We start from the raw sequence: 24,840 nt of genomic DNA on the forward strand, positions 1-24,840 counted from the left end.
CAAAGTAAGTTTTGCATATGGGTGGCACAGTGGTGTAGTGGTTAGCGCTGTTGCCTCACAGCAAGAAGGTCCGGGTTCAAGCCCCGTGGCCGGCGAGGGCCTTTCTGTGTGGAGTTTGCATGTTCTCCCCGTGTCCGCGTGGGTTTCCCCCACAGTCCAAAGACATGCAGGTTAGGTTAACTGGTGACTCTAAATTGACCGTGAGTGTGAATGGTTGTCTGTGTCTATGTGTCAGCCCTGTGATGACGTGGCGACTTGTCCAGGGTGTACCCCGCCTTTCACCCGTAGTCAGCTGGGATAGGCTCCAGCTTGCCTGCGACCCTGTAGAACAGGATAAAGCGGCTAGAGATAATGAGATGAGAAGTTTTGCATATTGTGTAAATTAACTCAATATTAGCTCAAAATCATATCACCTACTACACTGGAATTACAATTTTTGGAGCTTATTGAAAACATGTACATTCTGTATTTGGTGAGTGAAAGATCCCAGAACCAGAATAAAATGCAATTCTTTAAAAGAACCATCTTGAAGAGATTGAATAAATTCATTATGCAGTGGTGGACATAATAAAATTTCTCAAGACAAATAAAAACACAACCACACAAAATTGTCAATAAGTATTTAATTTGTACTTGCTGTGTTTGGTTTAACATATTTGCTCAGTGCAACCTTCAAATATAGTCAACTAGAAACAGCCTGTTTCTCACAAGAAAAAAGTTAATAAATTCAACAGAGAACCAGAAAATCAATACACGTCATAACTTGCAGATCAATTTCTTTTCTTAACTGTATTGTAATCAATTCCCCTTAGCAGTTGATTACTGTGAAAAATAGAAGAAAAATTTACCTATATATGGAAAAATAAGACCCAAATAAACAAAATAACAGAACCAAAAACAACAAAAAAACATAGCAGCTCATAGAACTGCTATACATGTTTAATGCAAACTCAACAGCAGCCCATATGCTATTAGGGGAAACTATTCCCATGAGGAAAGGAACTGGACTGTGTGGTTAGTAGGATGTAGCTTAGGATGTTTTGCCTGCACTGATGAAGCGCTGAGATTTCTTTCTGACCATCTGATACTGCTTACGTGCCACTTGGGCATTCTGGATGGCACCCCGCATTTTCTGTGGATCAGAACACAGGAGTTTTGAAAGATCTCAATGCAGGCTTTTTAAATAATTTCAGACAGCAATTTAGAAGATTTACACTGAAAAAATGGAAGTACCGTATTTTCCGGACTATACGTCGCTCCGGAGTTTAAGTCGCATCAGCCAAAAAAAATTCTATCCATAGAATCTGTGATTCTATCTCATAAGCGGCGCGTGGTTACTGCACGACTGCATTGTTTATTTAATAAACGAACAGCTGAGTAGTGATAACGCGCCCTTTGCCCTGTAAGTAGCCTAGTCTGATTATTTTAAATATCTACTACTATCTTTAATACTATCACTATCGTTATTACTAATAGCCTATATTATTATTATAACTAATATTAGTAGCCTATTACTGATGCATTAATCAGTTTGCTTTTAGAATATTTTTACCGGTAGGGCTTATTATCGCCCCATGGCTCTTTCATCTTTGTTATTAAAGTTGTAGTCATCATCGAGGAGTGTCATTCTTCATTTTTGTCGAATTTTATTTCATCAAATCAGAGGTCAAGTAGGCTATAGGTATATCATCTCCAAAGACAGGTACAGTAGTAAAAACAACCGTCTAGTGAAAAAAAAACAACAACCACCGCTCAGAGAAAAAGACAGGCAGAAAGTGCGCCTGCCAGTTAACGTCATATCAGATAAAAACATTAAACGTTATTCAGACCACCATAACATCAGAGACGAAGAATAAAGTTCATCTTGGAAGGAGAGTTATTTTTAAAAATGCAAAACAAAATCATTTATAATAGCCCAGAGAAAAACTGGCTGAATATGTACCGTAACATCAAGTTATTCAATAGCCTATAGGCCTAAAATCAGGGCTTAATTTGAGCCGGAACATGACGGAACAAGATCCGTAACCTCCGTTGTCGGATCCGGCAGCTATTTTCACTTCATTCAGTGTTCCGGCAGCTATTTAAATGGATCAGATCACCTCCGTGACCATCACAAAGAGAAAAAAATCAAACAATAAAATAAATAAAAAAATAAAAATTTGTTTAGTGTTCGGTTTTAATATCTGTTGTTGATTTCTCTCCTATGACATCCACCAAATCTATGCGAAAGGGGAAGAGGGCAGGACATGGGGTGTATACTTCTGCTCAATAGAACACTGGGTATTTTGTAGCCGTTAGCTTGCACTGTGGAAAAAATGGCAAAAAAAACAAGAAAACTTACTAAAATTTTTAAAATGAATTCTCCAACTTGTTTTGTAAACCCTTTATTTCTTAACTATTACTTGAATTGATTGCACTTATGTTTGCTGGCACTGCTTTTAATGAGCAGGAGAAAAACAGGGAGGGCTCGGAAAATGACCCCAGGTCGGAATTGAACCCGGGTCCCCGGATTTATGGCATGGCGCCTTATCGACCCGAGCCATGAAGTCCCGCTGGCACTGCTTTTAAATACCCTACTTAAATCCTTAAAATGAGCCATTTAACTCATGTCTTGTGTGATCTGATCTCCAATGGTGAAATAAATTGGTTGTGATATGAGTACAGTCTGTTATTTTAGAAGATAAATTTAATATATAATTTAATATATAGCCTAATAAAAAATAATATTTTATAACATATTACTGTCTGTAACTGTTCGTCACTAAAGCGTTTTCTAAGATCATAATGTCTGATATTATTATTTGATTATTTTTTTTTACACACACAATAAGCGTGTGTGCGTAAAGTTATAGTAAACCACCCCCCACCTTTTTTTTTTTTGAGTCACCGGACCCACCCACCTCCTGCGTTCCGGGACCTCCCACTTCACAAATTAAGCACTGCCTAAAATCATTACATAACTTATTTAAATAACTATAGGCCTATCATTAATAATAAAACACAGGTCAATCAAGTTTATCAAGCTGACGATTTCACTCCAAATCAGCAAATCCATTGAATTCCTCATCCTCGGTGTTGCTTCTGAACAACTCTGACAACTCCAGCGGCAGACAAAGCGCCGTTTCCTCTTCTTCTGCGTGGCTGTCGTCAGACTCCGCATCAGCTCTAGTTATTCCGCGGTGAAAAAAAAAATATATATATACGTCGCACCGGAGTATAAGTCACATGGCCAGTCGAACCATGAAAAAAAGTGCGACTTATAGTCCGAAAAATACGGTAATCAGTTACTGTGGTGAGCTGTTACGTGTTGTAATTAAATCTTAATAATTTGTAATAATAAACTGCCTTAGCAAAAAAAAAAAAGAAAAAAAAGAAAATCTATTAGTAGAGTTTTGTGACAATATTTCACAATGCTAAATCTGAATATCACAATTCAATACAATGAGCTTACTTCTGCCAAGTCTGCTTTTCTGAAGTGCAGCACCCTTACTGGGGTCTGCCCATCCAACCGGACCTTCAGTTTGTTCTGCTCCTAAACAGAGAGAAACAAAATCAGAAACTACATCCTTTTATTATGCCTATTAATGTACTGAATACTTGTCTATTTGATACAAGTATTTGTCAGTAAATTTATTTTGACAGATTTTCTCATTTTGCACCTTGTAATAAATCTTTACATCTCCTCCTTCAACACATGGAGGCTTCAGGAAGTGTTCAAACAGACACTCCCATTCTTTGTTAAAATGTCCAATCAAGTCAATCTCTTTGATACACAGCACCCTCCTGTAATAGGAAAACATACATTATTACATTAAAAGAGAGAAATACAGTGGTGCTTGAAGGTTTGTGAACCCTTTAGAATTTTCTATATTTCTGCATAAATATGACCGAAAACACCACCAGATTTTCACACAAGTCCGAAATGGACATAAAGATAACCCAGTTAAAATAAAAGATACAAAAATTTTATACTTGGCCATTTATTTATTGAGGAAAATGATCCAATATTTTCCAATATCAGTGAGTGGCAAAAGTATGTGAACCTCAAGGATTATCAGTTAATCTGAAGGTGAAATTATAGTCAGGTGTTTTCAGTCAATGGGCTGACAATCAGGTGTGAGTGGGCCCCTTGCTTTATTTAATGAACAAGGCTCTATCAACATCTGATCTTCACAACACATACTTGTGGAAGTATATCATGGCACAAAGACGACATTTTGGGGACCTCAGAAAAAAGCAGTTGCTGGTCATCAGGCTGGAAAAGGTTAAAAAAACATTTCTAAAGAGTTTGGATTCTACCAATCCACAGTCAGACAGATGGAGGAAATTCAAGATCACCGTTACCTTCCCCAGGAGTGGATGACCAACAAAGATCACTCCAAGGACAAGGCGTATAATTGTCTCCATGGTGACAAAGGAACCAAGGTTAACTTCTAAGCAACTAAAGGTATCTCTCACAAACACTGAACAACAACACTGTTGCAAGGAGAAAGCTGCTGCTCTTAAAAAAAAAAAAAACAACACTGCTGCCTGTCTAGAGTTTGCTGAAGATCACATGGACAAGTCATAAGGCTATTGGAAACTTTTGTGGATGGATGAGACCAAAGTAGAACGTTTTGGTTAAAATGAGAAGCATCATGTTTGGAGAAAGGAAAACACTGCATTCCAGCATAAGAGCCTTATCCCATGTGTGAAACATGGTGGTGGTAGTATCATGTTTTGGGCCTGTTTTGCTGCATCTGGGCCAGGACAACTTGCTGTCATTGATGGAACAATGAATTCTGGATTATTTCAGCAAATTCTAAAGGAAAACATCAGGACATCTGTCTGTTAACTAAATCTCAAGAGAAAATGGATCTTGCATAAAGACAACAATCCTATGCACATAAGTCATTCTACCAAAGAATGAATAGAGAAGCATAAAAATAATTTTTGAAATGGCCAAGTCAAAGTCCAGACTTTAAAACGAGAAATATTGTGTGAGCAGTTCATGTGAGGAAACCCACCAACATCCCAGAGTTGAAGCTGTTAATGTACAGAGGAATGGGATAAAATTCTTCTAAGCTGGACTGATCAACACTGCAAAGGTTTAATTGCAGTTATTGCTGCACAAGGGGTCACACCAGATGCTGAAAGGAAAGGTTCATATACTTTTGTCACTTACTGATATGTAATATTGGATCACTTTCCTCAATAAATAAATGACCAAGTATAATATTTTTGTCTCATTTGTTTAAGTGGGTTCTCTCTATCTACTTTTAGGACTTGTGTGAACATCTGATGATCTTTTAGGTCATATTTATGCAGAAATATAGAAAATTCTAAAGGGTTTTCAAACTGGCAAGCACCACTGTACAATTATATTGCTACTGTGAAATGAAATTAAACATTTAGGCTTTTAAATTTTAGTCCGAAAATCAGCAAGTTACATTTTGAGTAACATGTGAAATATGTGCTCAGTGCTGGTCACATACTGTAGTGTTCCATGACGTCTTGGAAATGTCAAAACAGTTACAACTTTAAAACGGTTTTATTCATTTTGAATAAATCATTTTCTATTAATGCTTTTTCAGAATTTCAGGTAGAATACCAGTAATTCTTAAATCATATAATTCATGATATTCATTTCAATATATTTGTCATGTGTGTGTTTGAAAGCATAAAGTACCTATTGGTGACAATAATGTTGGTTTTCCTGTGTCCAGGATACTCAAAGTGCTCTCTAAAGAACTCTCCATCAAGTTGTTTAATCTCTGATCTCTGAGGAGAAAACAAACAAAAAAAGTCCAACAGATGTTTACATATAAGAATTCCCAAAGTCCTTACTCACCAGAAAAGAAGGAAAATTCCTAGTAGCCAGATAAATTCTGTAAGTAAATCCACCCATGTATCTGTATACTGTTTATCTGTCAGAATCATGGGGGAAGCTGAAGCCAATCTCAGCTAACTGGGTGAGAGATGGGGTTCACCCTTGGCAGGTCACCAAGGCCAAGTTTACATTAGACCGTATCTGTATCGTTTTCTTCGCGGATGCACTGTCCGTTTACATTAAAACGCCTGGAAACGCCGGGAAACGGGAATCCGCCAGGGTCCACGTATTCAATCCAGATCGTGTCTGATCCGGTGCTGTGTAAACATTGAGAATACGCGAATACACTGTGCTGAGCTCTAGCTGGCGTCGTCATTGGACAACGTCACTGTGACATCCACCTTCCTGATTCGCTGGCGTTGGTCATGTGACGCGACTGCTGAAAAACGGCGCGGACTTCCGCCTTGTATCACCTTTCATTAAAGAGTATAAAAGTATGAAAATACTGCAAATACTGCCCATTGTGTAGTTATGATTGTCTTTAGGCTTGCCATCCTTCCACTTGCAAGTGGTAAGTGACTTGCGCACAGCGGCTCAGTCCCGAATCACTGCTCGTGCACTACACTCGCGCGCTCTGTGAGCTACGTAGGGCCAGAGTGCGCACCCTCCAGAGGGCACTTGCTGTTCAGGGCGGAGTGATTTGGAGCGCAGCCGCTGAGGAGGAAGCGATGAGCCGCACTGACACATTTCAACTTACGTGCCGAATTAGTCATGTGATTAGCGTATCCGTGTACTGGCGTTGCTGTGTGCACGCGAATCGTGTATTGGCGTTGCTGTGTGCACACTAATCGTTTTTAAAAACGTTAATCTGATGATCCGCTGATACGGTCTAATGTAAACCCCACCCAAACTATCAGGGCTAACATTTACACCTATGGGCAATTTAGAGTAGTGAGTTGACCTAATCTGCATGTCTTTGGACTGTGGGAGGAAACTGAAGCACCTGGAGGAAACCCACGCAGGCACGGGGATAGCATGCAAAGTCACACAGAAAGACCCCAGTCAGCCACAAAGTTAGAATCCAGACACTTCTTGCTTTGAGGCAACAGTGCTAACCACTGCACCACCATGCTGCCCTAAATTCTGTAAGTAAATCATCTTTCAACATTCAGATGAAACATTCTGACCACAATCATAGGCAGATTTATTCCAGATATTGTGATAATTTATGACAAATCACTGAAACAAGATCACAAGTTAACTAACACAATTACATTACACCATAAAACAAAACACAAACACAGTAAAGACAATCAAATTGCTTGCATCATGTAATTTATGAGGTATTACAAAGTAGGGCTAGGTTAGACATACATTAGACATTAACTGGGTAAGATTATTTGGGTAAGGCTTAGATATTTAAATAATAATAATACTATATTACCAGCCCAGGCAATAGAATAAACTTTAAAAGAAATCTTTTTTTCATTTAACAAAACATGTATTAAAATACTGGACTATTTAATTACAAATTTTAATGTACTTGTTTGCCATTGTTCATAAGTAGAAGGTGATTGTATCTTCTTACCATTTATATGTGTTTGTATTAAAGGGTCTAATTTAATTTCTTCTGTGTTTCAAGGACAGAGTAGAATGCAGTTACATCAATTAACAACCTTAATGACTTTTTACAATGTAGACACACCAAGTATTTCAGTAAAACTAAAAAGCAAAAGTAAGCGAGGTATTAAATGTTTTTAGTTTTGGTAAATGTAGAAAAAATTGCAGCAAGAATACAACTGTGTTAGAATCAGAAAAGGTTACAGCTATTTAAAAGGAACATTGTAAGACACTAGGCAATAAGAAAATGTTCTACTGCATTACACAAATAATAAAATCAACCATAGGTTAATTAAACATGACATATAAAAGTGTTGAAGCTTTACTAGCATGTGTGCTATAATTCAACAACCACTGTGCTCTATTGAAAATGTTTTAGTTTTGTTGCCCCAAACCCATTATTTCTCCTCAGGCTGCATGTAGGAAATGAAAAAAAGGGAAAAAAAGGGGGGGGGGGGGATAGGCAGACAGGTCAAAATCCAGAAGTAGAATCAGCTCAACAAAGTAGCAGAAAAACAAACAAACAAAAAAACATTGTTTGGGAAAAAACACTACATTCTCTCTCTCATATATATATATATATATATATATATATATATATATATATATATATACACACAGGGAGTGCAGAATTATTAGGCAAGTTGTATTTTTGAGGATTAGTTTTATTATTGAAAAACAACTATGTTCTTGATGAACCCAAAAGACTCATAAATATCAAAGCTGAGTATTTTTGGAAGTTGGAGTAGGGCTTTCTTAGTTTTAGCTATCTTAGGAGGATATCTGTGTGTGCAGGTGACTATAACTGTGCATAATTATTAGGCAACTTAACAAAAAACAAACATATACCCATTTCACTCATTTATTTTCACCAGGGAAACCAATATAACAACTCAACATTCACTAATATACATTGCTGGCATTCAAAAAAAACAAAACAAAAACAAATCAGTGACTAATATAGCCGCCTTTCTTTACAAGGACACTCAAAAGCCTGCCATCCATGGATTCGGTCAGTGTTTTGATCTGTTTGCGATCAACATTGCGTGCAGCAGCAACCACAGCCTCCCAGACACTGTTCAGAGATGTGTACTGTTTCCCCTCCTTGTAGATCTCACATTTGATGAGGGACCACAGGTTTTCTATGGGGTTCAGATCAGGTGAACAAGGAGGCCACGTCATTAATCTTTCTTCCTTTAGACCCTTTCTGGCCAGCCATGCTGTGGAGTACTTGGATGCGTGTGATGGAGCATTGTCCTGCATGAAAATCATGTTTTTCTTGAATGATGCTGACTTCTTCCTGTACCACTGCTTGAAGAAGGTGTCTTCCAAAAACTGACAATAGGACTGGGAGTTGAGCTTGACGCCATCCTCAACCCGAAAAGGTCCCACAAGCTCATCTTTGATGATACCAGCCCATACCAGTACCCCACCTCCACCTTGCTGGTGTCTGAGTCGGACTGGAGCTCTCTGCCCTTTGCTGATCCAGCCACGAGCCCATCCATCTGGCCCATCAAGACTCACTCTCATTTCATCTGTCCATAAGACCTTAGAAAAATCAGTCTTGTGATACTTCTTGGCCCAGTCTTGACGTTTCATCTTGTGTGTCTTGTTCAGTGGTGGTCGTTTTTCAGCCTTTGTTACCTTGGCCGTGTCCCTGAGTATTGCACACCTTGTGCTTTTTGACACTCCAGTGATGTTGCAGCTCTGAAATATGGCAAAACTGGTGGCGAGTGGCATCTTGGCAGCTTCATGCTTGACTTTCCTCAGTTCACGGGCAGTTAGTTTGCGCCTTTTTTTTTCAACGCGCTTCTTGCGACCCTGTTGACTATTTTGAATGAAGCGCTTGATTGTTCGATGGTCACGCTTCAAAAGCTGGGCAATTTTAAGAGTGCTCCATCCCTTTGCAATATATGTCACTATTTTTGACTTTTCTGAGTCCGTCAAATCCCTCTTCTGACCCATTTTGCCAAAGGAAAGGAAGTTGCCTAATAATTTTGCACACCTGATATAGGGTGTTGATGTCATTAGACCACACCCCTTTTCATTACAGAGATGCACATCACCTGGTATGCTTAATTGGTAGGAGGCTTTCAAGCCTATGCAGCTTGGAGTAGGCCAACATGCATAGAGAGGGTAATGTGGTCAACATACTCATTTGCCTAATAATTCTGCACTCCCTGTATATATATATATATATATATATATATATATATATATATATATACACACACACACACACATATTGTATATAGTGGTTTTTGTGTTTAAACACTTTGAGTTCACTCATATCACACAATCAGTGTGTCACTAGTTTTAACTTTCTAATTATGTTTATTAGCAAATTTTGTGGGTGTTTATGAATGTTGTTACCTGAAAAAGATCATAACCCTCTGACTCATGCTGGTTGTAGGGCCGGATGATGCCATCTTCTTGGATGAGGCGAACAGGTCGCAGCTTTGTGACTTCTTCTGTTGACTCCGCCACCCTATCATCATAATGTACAATTAGTTACTATTCTTACTTACTTGATGGATTAATAAGTTACAGTGGCATGCAAAAGTTTGGGCACCCTTACTGAAAATGTCTGTTACTGTGAATAGTTAAGTGAGCAGAAGATGAACTGATCACCAAAAGACAAAGGTAAAGACGACATTTCTTTTCAGCGTTTTCTGCAAGATTTGTGTATTATTTTTGTTTTGTACAACTGAAGAGTGAAAAAAGAAAAGGAACACCATGCAAAAGTTTGGGCACCCCAATACATTTGAGCTCTCAGGTAACTTTTACCAAGGCTCCAGACCTTAATTAGCTTATTGAGCTGTGGCTTGTTCAAATTCTTCGTTAGGAAAGGTCAGATGATGCAGATTTCAAAGCTGTATAAATTCTCTGACTCCTCAAACTTGTCCCTAAAATCAACAGCCATGGGCACCTCTAAGCAACTCCCTTGCATTCTGAATAATAAAATAATTGATGCTCACAAAGCAGGAGAAGGCTACAAGAACGTAGCAAAGTGTTTTCAGGTAGCCATTTCCTCAGATTGTAATGTGTGAAGAAATGGCAGTTAACAGAAACAGTGGAGATCAAGGTGAGGTCTGGAAGATGAAGAAAACTTTCTGAAAGAACTGCTCGTTGGATTGCTAGAAAGGAAAATAAAAACCCCTGTTTGACTGCAAAAGATCTTCAGAAAGATTTAGCAGACCCTGGAGTGGTGGTGTACTGTTCTACTATGCAGCGACACCGGAACAAATATGACCTTCACGGAAGAGTCATCAGAAGAAAACCGTTCCTGCGTCCTAGCCACAAAATTCAGCATCTGAAGTTTGCAAATGAACATCTAAATAAGCCTGATGCATTTTGGAAACAAGTCCTGTGGACTGATGAAATCAAAACAGAACTTTTTGGCCACAATGTGCAAAGGTATGTTTGGAGAAAAAAGGGTGCCAAGTTCCAGGAAAAGAACACCACTCCAACTCTGAAGCATGGGTGTGGATCGATCACGCTTTGGGGTTATGTTGCAGCCAGTGGCACAGGGCACATTTCATTGGTTGAGGGAAGCATGGATTCGAATAAATACCAGCAAATTCTGGAAGCAAACATCACACCATCTGTAAAAAAGTTGAAGTTAAAAAGAGCATGGGTCCTACAATAAGACGATGATCCAAAACACACCTCAAAATCTACAATGGAATACCTCAAGAGGCACAAGCTGAAGGTTTTGCCATGGCCCTCACAGTCCCCTGACCTAAACATCATTGAAAATCTGTGGAGAGATCTCAAAAGAGCAGTGCATGCAAGACAGCCCAAGAAACTTGTAGAACTGGAAGCCTTTTGCAAGAACGAATGTATCAAAATCTCCCAGGTAAGACCTGAAAGATTATTAGCTGGCTACAAAAAGTGATTACAAGCTGTGATACTTCCCAAAGGGGGTGTAACTAGGTACTAACCATGCAGGGTGCCCAAACTTTTGCTTCAGGCCCTTTTCCTTTTTTGTAATTTTGAAAATGTAAAAGATGAAAATAAAAAAAATGTTTTTGCTTAAAATATAAAGGGAATGAGTCATCTTTAACTTTATGCCTTTTGGAGATAATTTCATCTTCAACTTTTGTAACTGTTCAGAGTAACAGTAATTTTGACCAGGGGTGCCCAAACTTTTGCACACCACTGTACTCTGTTACAAATGCTTAGTTAACATTACTTATTAATCTGATTCACCTAGTCATTGATGCTTAAAAATAAATAAATAAATAAATAAATAAATTTGTGAAGCATTAGCGTGCACGCAGAGCAGTGCTCTGATGTAAACAACATCCAGGGAGCAGCAGCTCCAGAGGCAAAATGTGCCACATGAGAACGCTATGGAGAACTACCAGGCTGGTCTTACTCAACATGGATGCCACAGCAACTCAAACAACCACTCTGGTAGTCAGCTATGGTGATTTTATATCCTAAATGTGACCCCCCCCCCACACACACACACACACCTCGATGTCATTACAAAAGCAATAATTTGGTTAATGATGATTGTATTTTTAATTCAAAGCCAAGTATGTTAATTTTCAGTAAAGAGTAAATGAAATTGATTCGATTAAAAGTAATAATAAATTGATTTATGAATGATCATAATTGCAGTAAAATACAGTAAAGACACTGAGATTGCTAATACTGAAAGGTTGTTTTCTGCTAAATCACAGGCTTATTCAAAAAGTGTATTATTTTAATTCCAATGCCTGCAACATTATCATATGTTGTAATGAGTGAGCCAAGGCCGTGCTGAATCAAGCAACTGTTCATTCCAGAGTGTTCTGCATGCTAACGTAATACATTTTATCAAGTTATTCTGAATCGGGTATTGTTACAATACAAGCTCTATAGCTGGAATGTGCATCTTTTTTTTTTTTATCCTATGTTGGGGTAGACTGGCCAAGGCCACGATTGTACCCTATTGAGTGTTGTACTCGTTTGCACCTGCAGCCTGTATCAATCTTTAAGCTGATTTGACTCCAGTCATTTTGAATCATGTATTGTATGCTCTGAATGCTGTGTTGTTCATGGCGCATCACTTCTGATCATATGATTTGTTTTTTTTCTGAATTGACCATTCATACTGGAAAATTTGGCTCAGTTGATACAAAATATAAGAAGTGTGAGATGTACTGCTGAATAGAAAATGTTGAAGTGGTATGACATACTAACCAAGGAGATCATTTGCATACACTTTTTTTTTTTTTGAAGCTGTATAAAATAAGAACTTTGTGATTTTGAGTCGGTTCACTCTGCAGACCGAACTTGGCTTTTTTAAATGGATTTAATAAAAGTCTAAACTGTTGTGCAACCTCTTTGAATCATTTTTGCTTGGAAGAGTTTAAGTTTCCCCTCCTAGAACTGCCACCTTATTGTGGTGGAGGGGTTTGTGTGCTTGAATGATCCTAGGAGCTATGTTGTCGGGGGCATTATGCCCCTGTCAGGGTTTCCCAAGGCAGACAGGTCCTAGGTGACAGGCCAGACCAAGAGCAGTTCACCAAAACCCTTATGGAGAAACCATCAAGGACCATGACGTCGCCCGGTATGGCGCAGCCGGGGCCCCACCCTGGAGCCAGGCCTGGGGTTGGGGCTCGTATGCAAGTGCTTGGTGGCCGGGCCTTTGCCCATGGGGCCCGGCTGGGCTCAGCCCGAAGAGGTGATGTGGGCCCAACCTCCTGTGGGTTCACCACCTGCAGAGGTAGCAGTAGGGGACTGGTGCAGTGTGGATTGGGTGGCAGTCGAAGGCAGGGGCCTCGACGACCTGATCCCCAGACACAGCGGCTAGCTGTTGGGACATGGAATGTCACTTTGCTGGGGGGGAAGAGCCTGAGCTTGTGCGGGAGGTTGAGAGGTACCGGCTAGAGATAGTCGGGCTCACCTCCACGCACAGCTTGGGCTCTGGAACCCAGCTCCTCGAGAGGGGCTGGACTCTCCACTTCTCTGGAGTCGCCCATAGTGAGCGGCGGCGGGCTGGTGTGGGCTTGCTTATAGCTCCCCAGCTCAGCCGCCATGTGTTGGAGTTTATCCCAGTGAACGAGAGGGTCGCCTCTCTGCGCCTTCGGATTGGGGAGAGGGCTCTTGCTGTTGTTTGTGCCTACGGGCCGAATAGCAGTATAGAGTATCCGGCCTTCTTGGAGTCCCTGGGAGAGGTACTGAGGGGTGCTCAGACTGGGGATTCCATTGTGTTACTGGGGGACTTCAATGCTCATGTGGGCGACGACAGTGACACTTGGAGGGGCGTGGTTGGGAGGAACGGCCTCCACGATCTGAACCCGAGTGGTGTTTTATTATTGGACTTCTGTGCTAGTCACGGTTTGTCCATAACGAACACCATGTTCGAGCATAGGGGTGTCCATAAGTGCACGTGGCACCAGGACACCTTAGGTCGGAGGTCGATGATAGACTTTGTTGTCATTTCATCTGATCTCCGGCCCTATGTCTTGGACACTCGGGTGAAGAGAGGGACTGAGCTGTCAACTGATCACCACCTGGTGGTGAGTTGGATCCGCTGGTGGAGGAGGAAGCTGGACAGACCTGGCAGGCCCAAACGTATGGTGAGGGTCTGCTGGGAACATCTGGCCGAGCACTCTGTTGGGGAGGTCTTTAACTCCCACCTCCGGGAGAGTTTTTCCCAGCTTCCGAGGGAGGCGGGGGACATTGAGTCTGAGTGGACCATGTTCTCTACCTCCATTGTGGACGCAGCTGTTCGGAGCTGTGGCTGCAAGGTCTCCGGTGCCTGTCGTGGCGGCAATCCCCGAACCCGGTGGTGGACACCGGAAGTAAGGGATGCCGTCAAGCTGAAGAAGGAGTCTTTATCAGGCCATGTTGACCTCCGGGACCCCTGAGGCAGCTGACGGGTATCGGCAGGCCAGGCGTGCTGCAGCTTGGGCAGCTGCGGAGGCAAAAACTCGGAACTGGGAGGAGTTCGAGGAGGCCATGGAGAAGGACCATGGCCTTCCCAGTGCATGTTCCCGATGTCGGCCTCGAAGAAATTCTGGCAAACCGTCTGGCGCCTCAGGAGGGGGAAGCAGTACTCGGCCAACACTGTTTACAGTGCGGGTGGGGAGCTGTTGACCTCGACTGGGGACATTGTCGGGCGGTGGAAGGAATACTTTGAGGATCTCCTCAATCCCACCATCATGTCTTCCATTGAGGAGACTGAGGCTGATGACTCAGAGGTGGACTCGTCCATTACCCAAGCCGAAGTCACTGAGGTGGTTTGCAAGCTCCTCGGTGGCAAGGCACCGGGGGTGGATGAGATCCACCCTGAGTATCTTAAGTCTCTGGATGTTGTGGGGCTGTCTTGGTTGACATGCCTCTGCAACATCGCGTGGCGGTCGGGGACAGTGCCTCTGGAGTGGCAGACTGGGGTGGTGGTCCCTCTTTTTAAGAAAGGGGACCGGACAGTGTGCTCCAATTATAGGGGAATCACACTTCTCAGCCTCCTGGGGAAAGTTTACTCTAGGGTACTGGAGAGGAGAATTCGACCAATAGTCGAACCTTGGATCCAGGAGGAACAATGCGGTTTTCGTCCTGGTCGCGGAACACTGGACCAGCTCTATACCCTTCGTAGGGTGCTCGATGGTTCATGGGAGTTTACCCAACCAGTCCACATGTGCTTTGTGGATCTGGAGAAGGCATTCTACCATGTCCCCCGTGGTATTCTGTGGGGGGTGCTTCGGGAGTATGGGGTTCGGGGCTCTTTGCTAAGGGCTGTCCGGTCCCTGTACGAACGGAGCAGGAGTCTGGTTCGCATTGCCGGCAGTAAGTCAGACCTGTTCCCAGTGCATGTTGGACTCCGGCAGGGCTGCCCTTTGTCACCGGTTCTGTTCATAATTTTTATGGACAGAATTTCTAGGCGCAGCCAGGGGCCGGAAGGAATCCTGTTTGGGAACCACAGTATTTCATCTCTGCTTTTTGCGGATGATGTTGTCCTGTTGGCTTCTTCAAACCAGGACCTTCAGCATGCACTGGGGCGGTTTGCAGTCGAGTGTGAAGCGGCTGGGATGAGAATCAGCACCTCCAAGTCCAAGGCCATGGTTCTCGACCGGAAAAGGGTGGCTTTCCCTCTCCAGGTTGGTGGAGAAGTCCTGCCTCAAGTGGAGGAGTTTAAGTATCTCGGGATCTTGTTCACGAGTGAGGGAAGGATGGAGTGTGAGATTGACAGGCGGATCGGTGCAGCCTCCGCAGTGATGTGGTCGCTTTACCGGTCCGTCGTGGTGAAGAAGGCGCTGAGCCAAAAGGCGAAGCTCTCAATTTACCGGTCGATCTATGTTCCGACTCTCACCTATGGTCATGAGCTTTGGGTAATGACCGAAAGAACAAGATCGTGGATACAAGCGGCCGAAATGAGTTTCCTTCGCAGGGTGGCTGGGCGCTCCCTTAGAGATAGGGTGAGAAGCACAGTCACTCGGGAGGAGCTCGGAGTAGAGCCGCTGCTCCTCCACATTGAGAGGAACCAGCTGAGGTGGCTCGGGCATCTTTTTCGGATGCCTCCTGGATGCCTCCCTGGGGAGGTGTTCCAGGCATGTCCCCCCGGGAGGAGGCCCCGGGGAAGACCCAGGACACGCTGGAGGGACTATGTCTCTCGGCTGGCCTGGGAACGCCTCGGTGTTCTTCCCGAGGAGCTGACCGAGGTGTCTGGGGAGAGGGAAATTTGGGCTTCCATGCTTAGACTGCTGCCTCCGCGACCCGGTCCCGGATAAAGCGGAAGAAGACGAGACGAGACGAGTTTAAGTTTTGAGAGTTTCCACGACACAGCAGAAAAGCATCACTGAGTGCACAAATGCAACAAGGTGTTTCACATCATTCTATCTAAACTGTGAGACTGTTGTGCGTGAACATCCCAGGAGATCAACAATTTCTGAAATATTCAACCAGCCAATCTGGCAGCAGCAAAAAATCCCAGTCAAAGGCACTGTGATCACAAGCTCTGCATAATTTTATGCATTACGACACTGCCACATGATTGAACTGCATGAAGAAACAGGTGTCCCTAATAAAAAGTTATTAACCACTTTATTAGGGATGTATACAACAAATAGCATTTTGCAGAACAGCATTTTTTATTCAACTGCTAAAGTTTTAGTTTTACGACATTCCAGAAACATCAGTAAAGCTCACTAACTTGCAGTCAGAACAAGTCACAACAAAGTTGGGATATAGGGTTGCTGTTTTTAAAAATGTTCATTCAGGATGAACAAAAACAGACAAATAACATACACGTTAATATTTTTAAATGAATTAAATGATCACAGAAGGAGATACACACATGGTCTGCATGAGGCTATATGGAGCAAATAAAAGCATATTTATTTTGTGAATTTCAGACCAGTATGTACAGCAATATGATATAAATATAGCTTTATTTTGAAGGCAGTGTTAGGTCAGATTACTGGAGTAAACCACTGATGACAGAAAAATAATGAATATTGCCACAAGAAAAAGACTAATTCCAGGTGGCAAGTCCAAAATGAGGAGGAAAATGGAGAATTTAAGGCAGGTTTGGCAACCACGACAGAGCCTAATGTGAATGCTAGTGAAGACATGACTCCTGGAACATTCGACTAGCTGTCAGAAATACAGGCACTCATAAAAGTATGTAGACTGGCTGAAAGACAAACGGCTAAAACACACACACACACACACACACACACATTATTCCATGAAATTGAGTCATTGTGGCAGCGGGGGCGTGGTCAAGCGCCGCTCTGTGACAGGAGGGCGGAGTCAGGGAAGGTAAGTGGCAGAATCACTACACCTGATGTCAATTAACCTGTGTTTGTGTGTCTTCCCTATATAAAGAAAGAGAGAGCAGAGGAAGGCAGCTCTCTCTTGAACCAGCCAACTGGTGTGTTCGGTGAGACTGAAATATATTTGTGTCTGGAAAGAACAAATAAATACAATTATGGAACTTTATCTGGCCTGCCGTCTTTCTGTGCTCCTCCCCCTCCTACGAACTGCTACAGTGGTGCTGAAACCCGGGATGGAGCACAGGAAAAGAACAGCGCCATGGAGTCCTCCCCCTTCGCGGACCTGGTCCACGCCCTCGCCACGGCCCAGCAGAGCCAGCACCAGGTGCTAATCACCCTCCGGAAGGAGCAAGAGCGCCGGTTCGAGGCCCTGGTGCTGGCGCAGCAGGAAGATCGTCAGGCGTTCCGGCACCTCCTCGCGTCGGCGGGGTCCACCAGCGCTCCCACCGCGGGCCCGTCCCCCCTCACCCTAACCAAGATGGGCCCGCAGGATGACCCCGAGGCATTCATCACGCTCTTCGAGCAAGTCGCGGAGACCTCGGGGTGGCCGATGGAGCAGCGCGCGGCGCGCCTTCTCCCCCTGCTAACGGGAGAGGCGCAGCTGGACGCACTACAGCTCCCCGCCGACCACCGGATGGCCTACGCGGACCTTCGCCGGGCCATCCTCCAGCGGGTGGGGCGCACCCCTGAACAACAACGTCAGCGCTTCCGCGCTCTGCGGCTGCAGGAAGTCGGCCGGCCGTTTGCGTTTGGCCAGCAGCTCCGGGACGCCTGCTGGCGGTGGTTGAGGGCCAACAACGATGACGCCGAGGGAATCCCCGATCAGGTGGTGCTGGAGCAGTTCATCGGCCGCCTGCCAGAGGGAACCGCGGAGTGGGTCCAGTGCCACCGCCCGGCGTCGCTGGATCAGGCCATCGAGTTGGCAGGGGACCATTTGGCGGCTGTTCCGACAGCAGGACAGCGGACATCCTATTCTCTCCTCTCTCTCTCTCCCCCCCTCTCTCCTCCTGTGTCTCGTCCTCACCCCGTTCCCCCACCGCGGAGGCGGGGGCTGGCCCCACCCCAGCCGGCCCGTCGCACCCGTGGTGTCCTCCCGTTTGTCCCTTCTGTGTCTGTCTCTTCCCCCCCTCAGGTGAGTGAGCCCCAGGGCGCCGGTGCAGAGAGGAAGCCCAGGCCGGTTTGCTGGAGCTGCGGGGAGCCGGGCCACCTCCAACAGCAATGTTCGGCAATAGGAGTGGGCACGGTGGTTCGGATCCCCGACGCGCCAGGAGATGCCCTCGAGCGGGCCGGAGCGTATCGCATACCGGTGAGTATCCAAGGGGATACATATCAGGTGTTGGTGGATTCCGGTTGTAATCAGACCTCAATTCACCAAAGCCTGGTGCAAAACGAGGCATTGGGGGGAGCACAGGGGGTGAAGGTGTTGTGTGTGCACGGGGATGTTCACAGCTACCCGTTGGTGTCGGTCCACATTTTGTTCCGAGGGGAAAAATTTATAGTAAAGGCGGCGGTTAATCCTCGCCTCACCCACTCGATAATTTTGGGGACTGATTGGCCGGGATTCGGGGAGTTGATGAGTCATCTAGTGAAGAGTGGGTCCTGCCATAGGTCAGCAGGGGGAGGTCCCGGTGTCGCTTTGGCAGGAGCAGCTGTTGCAGAGCCGTCTACGTCATCTCCGCGTCAGAGTGAAGAGCCACAGGCTCCTCCTCCCTCTCTCGGGGAATCCCTTGCGGATTTCCTGTTAGAGCAGTCGCGAGACGAGACTCTGCGGCATGCGTTTGACCAAGTGAGAGTAATCGATGGTCAAATGCTCCAGCCGAACGCCACCCCGTCCTTCTCCTATTTTTCTATTATGAAAGATAGGTTATACCGAGTGACGCAGGATACTCAGACGAAAGAGCAAATCACCCAGCTTTTGATTCCAAAAAGCCGCCGGGAATTGGTATTCCAGGCGGCTCACTTTAATCCCATGGCTGGACACTTAGGGCAGGATAAGACACTAGCCCGAATAATGGCCTGATTCTATTGGCCGGGGATTCGTGGCGATGTCCGTAGGTGGTGTACGGCATGCCGCGAATGCCAGTTAGTAAATCCAGCGGCCATTCCAAAAGCGCCTTTGCGCCCCCTACCATTAATTGAGACCCCGTTCGAAAGAATTGGGATGGATCTCGTCGGGGCATTAGATCGGTCAACACGAGGGTACCGCTGTATATTAGTTCTGGTGGACTATGCAACGCGATACCCGGAAGCGGTGCCTCTTCGCAATATCTCAGCACGCAGTATTGCGGAGGCACTCTTCCGTGTCATCTCCTGAGTTGGAATCCCGAAAGAGATTCTGACTGACCAAGGCACCTCGTTTATGTCACGAACACTGAGCGAACTGTATGGGCTATTAGGTATTAAGCCGATCCGCACCAGCGTTTATCACCCACAAACGGACGGTTTAGTTGAACAGTTCAATCGCACCCTCAAGAATATAATTAAAAAATTCGTGAGGACGCACGTAACTGGGATAGATGGCTCGAACCCTTGTTATTTGCAGTGCGAGAGGTCCCCCAAGCCTCCATGGGGTTCTCCCCATTTGAATTGTTATACGGGCGTAAGCCGTGCGGCATTTTAGATGTGCTGCGAGAAAATTGGGAGGAGGGACCTTCACCAAGTAAAAATGAAGTTCAGTACGTTATTGACCTGCGCGCAAAACTCCACACGCTCACACACCTAACCCAGGAGAATTTGCGACAGGCCCAAGAACGGGAAACCCGCCTGTACGACAGGGGTACGCGCCTTAGGGAGTTCGCACCGGGAGATAAAGTACTCGTACTGTTGCCTACATCGAGCTCCAAATTGATCGCCAAGTGGCAAGGACCCTTTGAGGTCACACGGCGAGTCGGGGACGTCGACTATGAGGTGAGGCGAAGCGAATGGAGAGGGGTGGGGCGCTAAAGATTTACCACCTCAATCTACTCAAACTCTGGAACGAGGAGGTCCCCGTAGCGTTGGTATCGGTGGTTCCGGAGAAGGTGGAGCTGGGTCCGGAGGTTCAAAAGGGCGCATTGGCATCGCATACCTCTCCAGTCCCCTGTGGAGACCACCTCTCCCCGACCCAACTCGCGGAGGTCGCCCAGTTGCAGACCGAGTTTTCGGACGTGTTCTTGCCCCTGCCCAGCCGCACTGACCTCATAGAGCACCACATTGAGATGCCCCCGGGGGTGGTAGTGCGTAGCCACCCTTACAGGCTGCCTGAACACAAGAAAAAAGGTGGTTCGGGAAGAACTTGAGGCCATGCTCGAGATGGGCATCGTCGAGGAGTCCCACAGTGACTGGAGCAGCCCAGTGGTCTTGGTTCCCAAGGCCGACGGGTCGGTCCGGTTCTGTGTGGACTACAGAAAAGTCAACGAGGTGTTTAAATTCGATGCGTACCCAATGCCTAGTATTGAGTTGCTCGATTGGCTAGGCACGGCTCACTTTTACTCGAAACTGGATTTGATAAAGGGTTATTGGCAGATCCCCTTGACTCCATTATCCCGAGAAAAAACGGCTTTTTCCACACCGTTCAGCTTACACCAGTTTGTCACACTTCCTTTTGGGCTGTTTGGGGTGCCCAGTACGTTTCAGCGGCTGATGAACAGGGTCCTCCGCCCCCACGCCACCTATGTGGCCGCATACCTTGACGATATCATTATTTATAGTAATGACTGGCAGCGGCACTTACAACACCTGAGGGCCGTCCTTAAGTCGCTGAGGCGAGTGGGTCTCACAGCCAACCCAAAGAAGTGTGCAATTGGGCGGGTGGAAGTACGGTATCTGGGCTTCCACTTGGGCAACGGGCAGGTGCATCCCCAAATTAACAAGACAGCAGCAATTGCGGCCTGCCCGAGGCCCAAGACCAAAAAGGGGGTGAGACAGTTCCTGGGGCTGGCTGGCTACTATCGTTGGTTTATACCCAATTATTTGGACGTCACCAGCCCGCTGACTGATCTCACTAAAAAGGGGGCACCAGATCCGGTCCAGTGGACGGAGCAATGCCAGCGGGCTTTCTCTGAGGTAAAGGCTGCACTGTGCGGGGGGCCACTATTACACTCCCCTGACTTCTCTCTCCCTTTTATGTTACAGACGGATGCGTCGGACAGAGGGCTGGGGGCCGTGTTGTCCCAGGAGGTGGAGGGGGAGGATCATCCCGTGCTGTACATCAGCAGAAAGCTGTCGGTGCGCGAGGGGCGCTACAGCACGATAGAAAAGGAGTGCCTCGCGATCAAGTGGGCGGTCCTCGCCCTCTGCCACTACCTGCTGGGACGCCCTTTCACCCTCTGTTCGGACCACACGCCCCTCCAGTGTCTCCACCGCATGAAGGATGCCAATGCGCTGATCACCCGTTGACAGCAATTTCAAGGTGATCCACAGGCCGGGGGTGCAGATGGTTGTGGCGGACTTTCTCTCCCGTCAAGGGGGGGGGGGGGGAGTCGGCTGCAGGCCGGACAGCTGCCCGGCCTGAGTCGGGCGGTGGGGGTACGTGGCAGCGGGGGCGTGGTCAAGCGCCGGTCTGTGACAGGAGGGCGGAGTCAGGGAAGGTAAGTGGCAGAATCACTACACCTGATGTCAATTAACCTGTGTTTGTGTGTCTTCCCAGTGAGCGCCCTATATAAAGAGAGAGAGCAGAGGAAGGCAGTTCTCTCTTGAACCAGCCAACTGGTGTGTTCGGTGAGACTGAAATATACTTGTGTCTGGAAAGAACAAATAAATACAATTATGGAACTTTATTCTGGCCTGCCGTCTTTCTGTGCTCCTCCCCCTCCTATGAACTGCTACAGTCATACATAAGCTGACAGCCAACAAGGCATGTAGCACCGAATTGGCTATAAAGATATACATGACGAGATTCAGTTGGATAACTGTTTTATTCTATCCATATTCACTGGATTTTGAGAAACAGAGCATTTTCTTTTTTGCAAATTCGATAAATACAGTGGTGCTTGAAAGTCTGTGAACCCTTTAGAATTTTCTATATTTCTACATAAATATGACCTAAAACATCATCAGATTTTCACACAAGTCCTAAAAGTAGATAAAGAGAACCCAGTTAAACAAATGAGACAAAAATATTATACTTGGTCATTTATTTACTGAGGAAAATAATCCAATATTACATATCTGTGAGTGGCAAAAGTATGTGAACCTCTAGGATTAGTAGTTAATTTGAAGGTGAAATTAGAGTCAGGTCTTTTCAATGAATGGGATGACAATCAGGTGTGAATGGGCACCCTGTTTTATTTAAAGAACAGGGATCTATCAAAGTCTGATCTTCACAACACATGTTTGTGGAAGTGTATCATTGCACGAACAAAGGTGATCTCTGAGGACCTCAGAAAAAGCGTTGTTGATGCTCATCAGGGTGGAAAAGGTTACAAAACCATCTCTAAAGAGTTTGGACTCCAGCAATCCACAGTCAGACAGGTTATGTACAAATGGAGGAAATTCAAGACCATTGTTACCCTCCCCAGGAGTGGTCGACCAATAAAGACCACTCCAAGAGGAAGGCGTGTAATAGTCAGCGAGGTCAGAAAGGACCCCAGGGTAACTTCTAAGCAACTGAAGGCCTCTCTCACATTGGTTAATGTTCATGATTCCACCATCAGGGGAACACTGAACAATAATGGTGTGCATGGCAGGGTTGCAAGGAGAAAGCCACTGCTCTCCAAAAAGAACATTGCTGTTCATCTGCAGTTTGCTAAAGATCACGTGGCCAGTCACACCAGAAGGCTATTGGAAAAATGTTTTGTGGACAGATGAGACCAAAATAGAACATTTTGGTTTAAATGAGAAGCGTTATGTTTGGAGAAAGGAAAATACTGCATTCCAGCATAAGAACCTTATCCCATCTGTGAAACATGGTGGTGGTAGTATCATGGTTTGGGCCCATTTTGCTGCATCTGGGCCAGGACAACTTGCCATCATTCATGGAACAATGAATTCTGAATTATACCAGCGAATTCTAAAGGAAAATGTTAGGACATCTGTCCATGAACTGAATCTCAAGAGAAGGTAGGTCATCCAGCAAGACAATGACCCTAAGCACACAAGTCATTCTACCAAAGAATGATTAAAGAATAATAAAGTTAATGTTTTGGAATGGCCAAGTCAAAGTCCTGACCTTAATCTAATCGAAATGTTGTGGAAGGACATGAAGCGAGCAGTTCATGTGAGGAAACCCACCAACATCCCAGAGTTGAAGCTATTCTGTATGGAGGAATAGGCTAAAATTCCTCCAACCCGGTGTGCAGGACTGAACAACAGTTACCGGAAACGTTTAGCTGCAGTTATTGCTGCACAAAGGTTCACATACTTTTGCCACTCACAGATATGTAATATTGGATCATTTTCCTCAATAAATAAATGACCAAGTATAATATTTTTGTCTCATTTATTTAACTGGGTTCTCTTTATCTACTTTTAAGACTTGTGTGAAAATCTGATTATGTTTTAGGTTATATTTATGCAAAAATATAGAAAATTCTAAAGGGTTCACAAACTTTCAAGCACCACTGTAAAAACTATACAAAATGTCCGACAATCATTTCTACTTAGAATGTAAACAAACCGGCAAAATGACAGTAGCATAATAATAATAATAATAATAATAATAATAATTCTAGAAAAAAAAGATACGTTCTTACCATCAAATACTTTTATTCCATATTTTGTTGCCTTTTTTTCTTTGTATCTGTTGGGGGTTTTCTTCTTCAGGGTTTTTTTGGCGGCTAGCAAACCAAGTTAAAAGTGCATTACAGCCACCGACTGGGCTGGAGTATGGAACAGGTGATTTTTTTTTTTTTTTTGGGGGGGGGACAAAAAACAAAGAAACTATATTCTTTTAGCTATTTCTCTCCAATACTTGATAACAACATGGGGTTTTTTTGAGTAGAAAGAATGGTTTCATGCCTTGCTCAGACACACTCAGTAAATCAAGTAAGGGATAAACAAATGAAACATTGTTTTTCCCATGAATGGTGGAATTCCAGTTTTTGCCAGCATGCTACAGCTATGGTAGAAGGATGTCTCACATGTCAAAAACCAATGAAAACTATTCAAATGGGAACTCCTGCACCAAATGGAATTTTCAGAGAACTACAAGTTGACTATATCACCTTACCAAGATGCCAGGGCTATGATGTCCTGGTGGTGGCCAACAAGTTCTCCAGATAGTTGGAACCCTTCCCTACTAAGAAACACCGCGAGTTGGCCTAGTGGTTAGCATGTCCGCCTCTCGATTGGGAGATCGTGAGTTCTACTCATGGTCAGGTCATACCAAAGACCATCATAAAAATGGTACCTACTGCCATCTAGCAATACAGATGCGAGTGGGGAGTCAAACTCTCGCAGTTACCAGAGGACTAGCCCCCCACTGTAACCCTAGCCCCCCATTGCAACCCATAGGCAAGAGGCTGAGGGCTACGGAAACGGAGATCGGCGCTGACCTATGCGCCATATGGCGTGGGAAGGGACTTTGACTACAAGGAAACTGTACAGTACAGCCAAAGTTTTTTTGTTCAAGACCTGATTCCTTGATGGGGAAAGCCTTAGTCAAGCGACTCTGACCAAGGTACTCATTTCACAGAAAAACACTGTTAAAACTGTTAATGT

The 24,840-nt window shown here is 44.7% G+C and overlaps 1 protein-coding gene across 2 annotated transcripts in view; it reads right to left on the reverse strand.

Moving 5' to 3' along the window:
- Positions 1 to 608: 608 nt before the first annotated feature.
- vps13c (vacuolar protein sorting 13 homolog C) overlaps positions 609 to 24,840 on the reverse strand; it is a 353,158-nt gene continuing 328,926 nt past the window's right edge. Inside the window, exons 79-83 of one of the 2 annotated variants that reach the window (XM_060941799.1) lie at positions 9,803 to 9,917; positions 5,669 to 5,760; positions 3,660 to 3,783; positions 3,452 to 3,532; positions 609 to 1,132 (exon numbers count right to left, since the gene is read on the reverse strand). In XM_060941799.1, coding sequence (XP_060797782.1) covers positions 1,031 to 1,132; positions 3,452 to 3,532; positions 3,660 to 3,783; positions 5,669 to 5,760; positions 9,803 to 9,917 — 514 coding nt within the window. In that variant the 3' untranslated portion in view covers positions 609 to 1,030. Of the gene's footprint in view, positions 1,133 to 3,451; positions 3,533 to 3,659; positions 3,784 to 5,668; positions 5,761 to 7,703; positions 7,843 to 9,802; positions 9,918 to 24,840 lie in introns of those variants that run through there. The other variant, XM_060941800.1, reaches the window with a different exon arrangement.

This window comes from Neoarius graeffei, chromosome 15, assembly GCF_027579695.1.
Source record: "Neoarius graeffei isolate fNeoGra1 chromosome 15, fNeoGra1.pri, whole genome shotgun sequence".
Classification (NCBI taxonomy): domain Eukaryota; kingdom Metazoa; phylum Chordata; class Actinopteri; order Siluriformes; family Ariidae; genus Neoarius; species Neoarius graeffei.